The 10,548-nt window shown below is 39.6% G+C and overlaps 1 protein-coding gene across 1 annotated transcript; it reads left to right on the top strand.

The window, feature by feature from the left end:
- The first annotated feature begins 213 nt into the window (after nt 1-213).
- ogfrl1 (opioid growth factor receptor-like 1) lies at nt 214-10,078 on the top strand. The gene is made up of 7 exons (XM_038737454.1): nt 214-540; nt 1,915-2,001; nt 2,158-2,236; nt 2,492-2,570; nt 3,698-3,764; nt 4,539-4,684; nt 6,162-10,078. The coding sequence occupies exons 1-7, from the start codon at nt 355-357 to the stop codon at nt 6,706-6,708; spliced, it is 1,191 nt and encodes a 396-aa protein (XP_038593382.1). The 5' UTR covers nt 214-354; the 3' UTR covers nt 6,709-10,078.
- Nucleotides 10,079-10,548: the final 470 nt, after the last annotated feature.

Genomic DNA, 10,548 nt, shown 5'->3' with positions numbered 1-10,548 from the left:
ATTGTCATAAAATGCAGCTGAGGAACAAGTTGAAAATGTCCCTTATTATTTCCCTTATTTTCAAATCCCACTGTCGACAGGTATGTTATACTTGTTCAGTTCAAAATTCAACGGTTTATAGCTTTAAGACCTCCTGCTACTTCTTTGTGACACTTATCACCTCTCATACCAAAAGACGCATCATCGTTGCTGAACTGGAAATCCCCCCTTTCCTGCCATTTAAAAGCTCCGCTCTGAGGGCAGTGAGAACGCTGCGCTCTGCAAACCAAAATACGAGATTGTGAGTAAAATTATGTAGTATTTTGCGAAAAGAAGAGGATAGTAAAAGAGAGAAGGTTTTGCATGTTTTTTTAAATGGGAAATCTGTTGGGTAGCTGGCGTTTCAAGGAGCCGAGCACCGTTGAGGAATGCGACTCGACGTGGGGGTCGGACTCAGAGAACGATGACCCGGCAGCTGAAGATGACAGCGGTATCTCCGACTCCGTCAGCCCGGCGGAGAGCGACTGGGCCGCCGGAGACTCCGGAGACACGCCCCCGCAGGTACAGTGAGTGTTATGTAGGTAGCATGCATTTGATTACACAATGGGGGGTGGGGAGAGTCGGAACATGGTGCGGTAACACGAGTACTGACGAGGCCAGGACTCGCAAAGGGCAACTGAGAAACCAATACTATGCTGCTGTCCTGTTGAGCATACAGCCACCGCCAAACTTCATTCAAAAATATCATTATCTTATGTAACATTGGTTATATGCAAGGCATCACATCACTTTTAGTCTTTGAGATTATAAAATTGTTGTCAAATTTGAGATTAATTAACATAAATTGCAGCTTGGTCGAACATTTAGGATATAGGCTAAGTTTAAGTATTACATCTTATTTAATATTGTATCTATATTTATATCTTATTTATTTATATAAGATATACCTACAATATTGACTTTAATGTACTGGATATATGTATATATATATATATATATATATATATATATATATATATATATATATATATATATATATATACACACACACACACACACATATATATATAATTCTATTAAGTAATAAAGACAGTTGGCTATTCCCAACATTGCTTTCCAGTGGAAGTTACACTGTCTGCCTGCTGGTATATGAAAGAAGTAAAATATTCTGTTAGACTACAGCCTCATTATTATGGTCCTGAATTGTCACAGTAGTTCTCTGGAGGGTTGTTATTGGACTACTTTCAGGATATTAAAACCAGCAGGTTATAACAGGACTATTGAGAAACTGTTATTCACTGGATCAGTCTTTGTTAGATTATTTGAAATTGGTTAAATCTGACTTCTCAACATTTATGCCATGATTACAATCAGAAATTATATTTTCTAAGCAAGGATGCAGTTTGCAATGTTGTTTCAGGATCAGGTTAAAATCACAAAAGGCACAAACTTGGCTGTTAAAGGACAGAAAAGAAACATCACATAGTATATAGCTTGAGGTTACTGGGTGAATGTTTTGATACCAGAGTTCTGGTATTGTTAATAGACTGTCTAGTATATAGTATACATAAATGTAGTTAGATAACAGGAACAGGCTCAGTGTAACACTGCAAGCCTTTCTGACCAGTAGAAGTTAGCATGACCCAGATTTTATTTGAGAATCAGATCTAGTTTCTAGCGTCCTTTTGTAGTGATGTCACAGCATTGCTGATGTGAATTGTCCTCCTTTGCTTGAAAGAAGTGGATGATGACAGCCCTTAACCTCAAAAGCAGTCAGTGCTTTCAGTTCATCTGAACGGTAGATGAGTGCTACACTGCATCTCTTAATCTACATTTGAACTGTCTTTCTTCCCCTATCTTTTATTTCTTTCCTTCGCTGCTTCCTTCTTTCTGTCTGTCTGTCTGTCTGTCTGTCTGTCTTCCTTCCTCTCGCAGCTGACTGAATCCCCGGAGTCTGTTCCTAAGATGAAGAGGAGTTTCTATGCTGCCAGGGACCTCTACAAATACCGTCATAGCTACCCGGTACAAGCACACATACACACACACGCTCAAACAAAAAGTTGATTTATTGTGGTGCCATTGTTACACACAAATGTAATACACAATGCGCATTTGTTTTCTGCTTCTGCTGTTATAGACACCCAGAATGATCTCTGTGATCTGTGTGTTTTTGTGTAGAACTACAGGAAGTCCCGGCAACCCAACGAGTACCGTAACCTGCGCTTCTACCTGAACAAGATCCCCCTAGTACCTGATGGTGAGATCACAAACACACACACACACACACACACACACTTTGCATGCCGACCTCCTGCCACTGTGGAGCGCAGCAATGTTGGTTTTGGGCTTAGTGAGTTTTGTTTGGCTAAAGGTTATGTTTGACTGGGAAAGACCAGCAGATTAGTGGACTGATCCAGTGTTTGAACACTCTCTCACACACACACACACACAGTACAAGTCCATACACACTAGAAATGTGTGTGACAGCTAATTAGCCCCTGTCTCTTCTCAGGTATCTATATAGAGGAGATTCTGACAAAGTGGAGAGGTGACTATGACAAACTGGAGCACAATCACACCTACATTCAGTGGTGAGAAATTTCACATGTCTATTTTCATTTTCATTAACCTTATGATAGCACAAACTCCTGGTAATTGACTGGATTGTTAATTGCATGGTACAAGCCACAGTAACTAACATTTATTTATATAGTCATATAGCGCCATGTCATGTCAAAGCTTCTTTTTTCCTGCCCAGTTGTCAAGCTACTGTTAGCAGAAATAACGTGAGGATTTTATCAGGTGTACCTCCTGAATGCGGGACATTTTAGAATTGGAATGGATTTGCAATTGACTCAACCGCTAAGGCCCGTCCCCTATAGTTACTGTCGCAACACTGTTCTTAAATGGCAATATGCAGTTTGCAATGAATAACAGGGGCAGACTTACAACTCTAAATTCTTAGTAAGTTTCTAAACAATGGGTCCTTTATCTCAGACAGAAGTAGACAAAAGCCGTGGAACACTGATGTTGACTGCTGAAATGACAACTGTTGCGGTCAGTAGTAGCTACTGTAGTTATCTAACTAACTTTAGCTCCGTGAGTTGGTTGTCTAGCTGATCTTTGAGTGTTTAAGAAATTGGAACTTTGTAATGGTGACATACATGATATTGTGCTATACGCTGCTGCTAAATTTGCATCAGTGTCCATGGCAAAAACACAGCAACCTCACCAATACTGTATATGATCCATGTAGAAGACATGGGAATATAGAAACAACATTGTTGTTTTGCAGTAGCCTATTATGCAAAATGTAAAATCAGATTGTTATTTCAGTCTAGCATAACTCTGTATGGCTGTTTAGCTTATACTTCAGTTTATTTCACTTTTAATATTATTAACAGATAAAACAGTTTATAGAATAAGGACTAACAAACGTGTTTGGTACCCAACACATTGCTTTCTCAGGTGGTTAACGTTGGCTGGGGATGCTGCAATATAAACTTCCCCAAATCCAATAAAGAGCAGGACAGAGATGCTAATGTTAGCCCGAACTCTGATAGCATCCAGGACCGGCTTCCACAGAGTGGGGAAATGCTACTAATGTCAACAGGGCTTTTGTAGCGTAAAATGACACTTTATTATTTAATGAACAAATGTGTTTTCATCACATCCATCTGATCTTCAGTTTTTTTTTTCTTCCTTTTCCGTGTGGCAGGCTGTTCCCATTAAGAGAACAAGGGCTCAACTTCTACGCACATGAACTGACTCAGGAAGAGATCAAAGTAAGACACACGTATAAATACAGTACAGTACGTCTAGAATCTATACATGTAGTATGCAGCTACCTGCTGCATGTCTGGTTTGTCTCCTCATTGCATAAATGTTTACCTTGGTTGAAAGATAGAGCACGTCGTCCATTCAACCATCAAATTAAAAACTTTAATTCCATTTAACATGAGGGATATTTTTACATTTTAAATGACACTGTGCACGGCTCTATAGCGTCTGGTCATTTTTCTTTGATTTTTGTGATTCTACCATGGGAAAATAGGCTAGTAACCTACTACTGTTTTTAGTCTGTTTATTAGTAATAGTGTTTATTGTTGATATACAATCTGGAGTCTGCACAGGGTGTTCTGTTTTGAAATTTGACTTGAATTGAGACATCCTGCTCGGTTCGAAGTGGTCTGTGCAGCGTGGGTATTCTCCGTGGAGCAGATTGGAGAGCCACTTCTGGGCCACATCCAAAACTGCGGTGCATCTGGTGGAATCACAAGCATTGTGTAGAATGGCTGCTCTAGCAGCCACGTCACAGCCGGGAACTTGACATAATCATAATCAGCAGTTGAATTCTTTTTGGTTATGTATAATTGTCTTGAAAGTCATACATTCCCATGAGCGTCTGACTAACTTCGGATGTGGTTTGGGTGAGACGGGTGCATCTCCACAGCTTTTATGTCTCCATCTGATCACCCAAAATGGATTTTCATGCCAAACAGAGAGGTGGTGTTGTACCTGTCTGTTGGTCTCTGATTTGCTGTTTCAACTCCTGTCAGGAATTCCAAAGCACTCGGGAAGCTAAGCGTAGATTCCTGGCGGCCTATTCCCTGATGTTGGACTTCTATGGCATCAAACTGCTGGATAAGAGTGGGAATGTTGCTCGGGCTCCCAACTGGCAGGAGCGCTTCCAGCACCTTAATGAGTAAGCAAACACAAACAAACACACAGACACACACATATAGACACATTGTATGGCCTAGGGGTGTGGAAGTGCAGCCAGAATTTGTGTGAACTTATGGCTCGGTTGCTGATTGTTGCTTTTGTGTCCTTTTTATGGCTCACTGTCTAACTGACAGTGAGCCAATTATCCTAAATACCATGCAACTTAACTGTTCTTTTGTCAGCAGCCAAATGTGAAACAACATGTTTTAAGTCAACAAACAGATGGTTATAGGGTAATTTGAAGGGTTTTTTAAAGTATTATTTTTCTTTCACATCCTCTTTGGATGGTTTCATGGCCCGAGAGAAGTCATTGTGTTTTCCTGCCAAATAACCACTTGGATGGGGTGTGTACTTTTTTGTCCAGGTATATTTTTCTCCTTCTACCCAGCACGGTCTCAGTGCTATAACTATAACCTCCTCAAGTCACACACCACCTGTAAACCTTAGTATTTGATGCTAATTGTTTTTTCCACACAGAAAACAACAAATTCTCCACCACAAAGCAGCTGCTCAGTACAGTTTCACACTCCCTTCTCTGGCTTTTAATATCCCAACAAATATGCACAAGCACTTTTGCATTTGCTGCAATGTGGTTTCTAGTTTCCTCTCAGGCCACACAACCATCAGAAACAAATATTTAGGGCTATGTATTGTCAAAGACCTCAGAACTGCGACAACATGAGTCGTGCTTTTAGAACCTGACTTTGATTTTGTTTTAGTCGTGTGGTGAAAAGGTATTTTAGTTTGTTCAAAATGGATTTTAGTTTGTTATAGCCATTGGACTAGTAGTCAACAAATATTAAAGATTTGGTCTAGTTTTCTTCAGGGAAAATTTTCATTTTTGTCACGCATTAGATTTTTTGTTTGTTTTTTTGTTTCGAGCATTCTGAGGCTAGTTGCCATCTTTGATGTAAGGCAGTAGTTGGCTACTTTAATTCTGCTCATTGCTACAATTAATGTTAGGTCCACAGTCCTTGATAATGGTCCGTTAATGTTAGTTAACCTTCTTATTAATGAAATGAAGTCAAGCCGCTAAACTAACTTCTAAGATATAAGAGGATATTGTTTTAACAGTGAAGAAAATACAGGGTGGGATTCGACAGATGCATGCAGGTTGTTGAATGGTTCATTTTTCCATTTGTCCGTCTTTCTCATTATCTCACAAGGTTTTATTTAGACAGGGTTTTGTTTTGAAAATTTACTTAGATTTAGTTTTAGTCTTGTTTACATTAACCCTGTAAGCCACCATGTGTGACAGGGTGACAGTGAGCCAGCATGAACAACACCAGGACACCTGTGCTTTTCCTACTGTTACACGTCAAAATGTTTTCTAGGGAGAATGCCTGTTATACAAAGCATATCATTGCAGTCATATTACAATTGATGATGATCTAACAGAATTCTCTCGCCCTCTCAATTCCAACAAACCTTTTCACATCCTGCTTTGTTTTTTCAAGGTCCCAGCACAACTACCTGCGGATCACTCGCATCCTGAAGTCCCTGGGCGAGCTTGGCTACGAGGCCTTCAAGGCCCCGCTGGCTCGTCTGTTCCTGGAGGAGTCGCTGTGCCACAACACCATTCCCAACATGAAGCACAGCGTCCTGGAGTACTATGTCTACACCATTCGCCTGCCCGCCACCCGCAGACGCCTGCTCCGCTACGCTCGCCAGCACTACAGGCCTGCCCATGCCTTCCTGTGGGGGCCACCTAAAAGGGGAGGTGGTGGTGTCGGAGGTAGTGGAGGTGCTGGAAGTAGTGGGATCAGAGCACCTGCTCCAACACCAGAGCAACAGAGGAGGGGGGAGGAGAGCACCACGTCAATATGTGCAAGTAGCAGGATTATTGTGTCTTCCCATGATGCCATGACGTGCCAGGACCTGGCTGGAGGAGGGCTGAAGGGCTGCGCAGGACTTGGTTCCAGTATGGCTGGACTGGAGGGAGCGTTGATGATGGCGGGAGCTAGAGGAGAGAGGAACGAGTACAATGAGGTTGTTCCTTTGTAGGGAATGGGGGTCAGATTGTTATGAAGTTTGAAAGGCAGAAAACAAAACAGCTGTTTTGAAAACTAACTAGTTTAATTGTAAAGAAAAAATACATTTATGCCAGAACTTAATTCTGCTTCTGGACAACCCCATAGGACACAGAAACTTAGGGTAATGACTAATCTGTCATTAGAATCATTACAGGGTTAAGGGCTTACCATAAACAACCATGATGTTATTTCTTTGCTGATAAATCAGTTTCACTGTATTGAATATGGGATGGGACTAGGGTTGTTGGGGGGGGGGGGTTGTGTCATATCCTTGTTAAACAAACTCGCCTTGGACCAAATCCCCAAACCATCTAATCCAGTAGAGACCCAAACGTGTGTTGCAAGGCTTTTCCTCATCAGGGCTATGATCACAAAACAACTTAGACTGAATATTGCCTTATTTAATGTTTTGATCTTGAACTGTGGCAGGGGTGAAATATGGTGATACTGTGGTGAGACTGAAGCCCTGATTTGTATGTTTGTCTCGCGATGGTTTGGGGGGGGGAGTCCTGCTTATTCAATATTGTAGCTGGAGCTCCACTGAGCAACAAGCTCACTTTTTACAGGTGCTCTAAAGTGAAAATTATAATGTGAAGAGGGAGGTCAGGGAAATTATTATTTTTTGGGTTTTTTTGTTTTCTAAATTCTGTGAAAGGACATAAGGATCGCAAAAGAGAGAGAAAGAATGAAAAGGCAGGGGTGAGCTAATTTGTCATAGCAATACATTTAAACCATATGTTTTGAGATTCACTTGAAATCCTCACTGATATTAGTAATAGCAGGGACAACTCAATATTTAACTGTGTGAAGGTAGCCGCTCCCTCTGAAAATTGTACATAACTCTAGAGCAAAAAAAAACATGACATATTAGTGAATTATATCTAAGAAACTGTTAAGAATAGAGAAGCTTTTTAGTGACATCACTACTCTCTTGTAAACTATAACTGGCATAAGTAAAGATGCCTGTCACACTTTCAAAGCAAAGGGAGCTATGTCAATAATAAGATCTGTTTCAAAATTTGAGTTACTTTGACAGTAAACGATCTCTTTCGTAGCCCTAGCCTCTACTTCAAAACAAAATGGCAAACTTTTGGCTGGATAACTTGCCAATAGGCTAATTTAGAGTTAAAATGCTAACCTCTACTGTTAATGTTAGTCTCTGTGAGATATATTGTTAGTACAAATAAAGCTACATCAGCTAGCTAGTGTTAGCAGCAGTGGTTAGTTTAGCAAACCACCGTGGTTTAAGCCTGCCACTTTAAATTAAAAACGTACATTTTGAATAAATAAGAACTAGCACCTAATAATTCAAATACATTCTATGTAGCCTAATCATCAAATCATCTGTTGATCAATAAGAACGAAGAACGTTCCTTGCATTTGCTATGCCTGTACAGCCTCATTCAAGTAACAAGCTAACAGGTAACATCAGATGTGTTGTTGTGGGAATATAAGTGCTGGCAACAAAAAAAAAAAAAGAATTATCCAATCTATGGTGTTGAATTCAAAATGCTTCCACATCATTTTTTAAAGATGGTTTTGTGTCAGAATCATTCAGTGCAGCTCGCTTGTTTCCTCAATTTTGTGTTGACAAAGTCAACAACAATAGTTTACTGAGACCAACAGGGCATGCAATGGATCAGACTGCATTTTATGCATGACTGTATGGTCTCTTGTAACTATAAATATTGAATTCCCACAGATGATTACAGATCGAATATTCAGTTTTTCCTACAGTGGAATGGTAGTTCAAATTTCAACCAAAAAGGTGGCAGCCCTACGAGGCTAACAGTGACACTTTTTTGACAAAATCATCAGTGTATCATTAGTAAAATAGAACCATGCTTTGTTTTTTTTGTTTTTTGCTGTCAATAGCAGAAAACCTCCAACATGGCTGCCACAGAGTATGCTGTGTCACCTGAAAGCCCCCTATGCTTTAGTAAATAAGTTGATTGGATGTGAACTGTGACTGAAGTCAATGCGATCAGATAAGTGATGCGTGGTGTGTTGCACTTTTTTGACAATCTGTGTCTTCCTGTTGAAAGCGCTGTAGGTTTCTCCAAATTGTCGATTTCAAAATAACATCCACAAAAGTTGAGAACTTGCTGTGAATGTTGTGTTATTGCCTAACCTTGCAATAATAATTTCAACCAGGCTACACATAGTTGTGATACTGTTGGCGTTATCCCTCTGAATATGAGAGTCTAAAGCTTCTAGGGGGAAGTTTGTAGAAGAGTAGCAGCTGATATTTTTGTCAGATTTTCAGTTTCTTAAATTTTGTTCATTTACATGGCAAAAAATACCCCACAAAAACATCCCCTAGAACTTTACTCAGATGTGGGTGAAAAAGCCACTTAATTAGCATGAAGAATGCTTCAGTAATTTAACTCTCCACTGAAGCCAGACAAATTATTTTGGATTAGCAGGTGCTCAAGGAAGGAAGACAGGTTTCTTTCTGCATTTCTCACCTCTGAGATGTTAAAAACATCTTTCATCACCCTCTTCATTTAAGAGGTTGACAGCATCACATTGCTTGTGTTTTTGTTTTGTTTTTTTAAATAAAAAACCAATTCCAGCCTGATACATCTGGAAGTGTGTCCTGGTCTGTCTAGTCAGCCAAGAGGGACTTTAGGGATATTTAATTAATTCTAGGTATCATTTCAAACACAGAAAATTGAGTTCCTGGTTGCAATAGCTCTCTGTGAAATCAAAAGCCATGTGAGGTGTAAAACAGCAATGATGCATCAATTAAAATTCTTCCTGTAGGATAAGGCCTTGCTCATCATTAGCTGATAAGGTCTCTACATTGCTCCACAGCCAAGTGTATCTGATATAATTGTAAAAATAACTTCAGGTGAATTGTGTGATAACATGGGCTCAAGTATCTGATTTTTTTAATATACTGTTTGTGTACATATATGCATATGTGTGCGTGTGTATCTGATATTCTTAAGTGCCTTCTTTGTATTTTTATGTTTATCTGTATGCTGTAATTTCCTGGACATCCTGTTTTTTGCAGCATTTTGATATTTATATTATTGTTTGCATTATAGTCATATACAGTATGAGTATTAATGTATAGTAACAGCAGGAATAAAACCCATAAGAATTGGTATAGAGGAGAGGTTCATATATATATATATATTACTTGAAATTGTTTGTATCTGGCTTATTGATAAAAATGTGATTGTTTAATAGATGAATATTCACTATGCCTGCTGGAGACACCAGTGTTTTCCCAGTGTTCTTTCAGCATAGATGGGCCACAATAACTGGACATTTGCCCTAAAATGTGAAATTTGCTACACTTGACTCAAATAAAAATGGGTATGTGGATGTAAGAAGTGTATGGATCACTATTCATTTTATATAAATTGGTAAGCACACATTTGTCAAGTGCAGAGCTACAGGAATAATCTCATTGGTTGGAGTGACTGCTATCTGATGTCAACTTTAAATAAACTCAGAGTAGAAGATTAGAAAAGCAAAGGGATTCGCTTTCAGATACTTAGTATAACTGAGATCATCTGACTGACTTCTGAAACATCACTGATGTAAGTGTGGCAGGGCTAGAAAATGCCTATGATTTTAGCTTTGCAATGTGTTTTTTGCGTGTTATTTGCGTTTGTGCTTTTATCGCATGTGGTGAAACCCAGGAGCAACACGGGTAGACGACCGCAGCAGCCGGTGTCTGCCAACGCGCTTCCACTCGGGCCTCACTCAGGAACATTTTTCTCATTTAGCTTTTTTATTTTTTTTAAATGTAGCATCACATGGGTTTTAGTTAAGCTGTTTTAAACTTATAAACATT

Source organism: Micropterus salmoides, unplaced genomic scaffold, assembly GCF_014851395.1.
Source record: "Micropterus salmoides isolate LMB-PRFRI ecotype aquatic unplaced genomic scaffold, ASM1485139v1 Ms_hic_scaffold_22, whole genome shotgun sequence".
Taxonomy (NCBI): Eukaryota; Metazoa; Chordata; class Actinopteri; order Centrarchiformes; family Centrarchidae; genus Micropterus; species Micropterus salmoides.
This window is presented reverse-complemented; position numbering and strand designations above follow the sequence as displayed.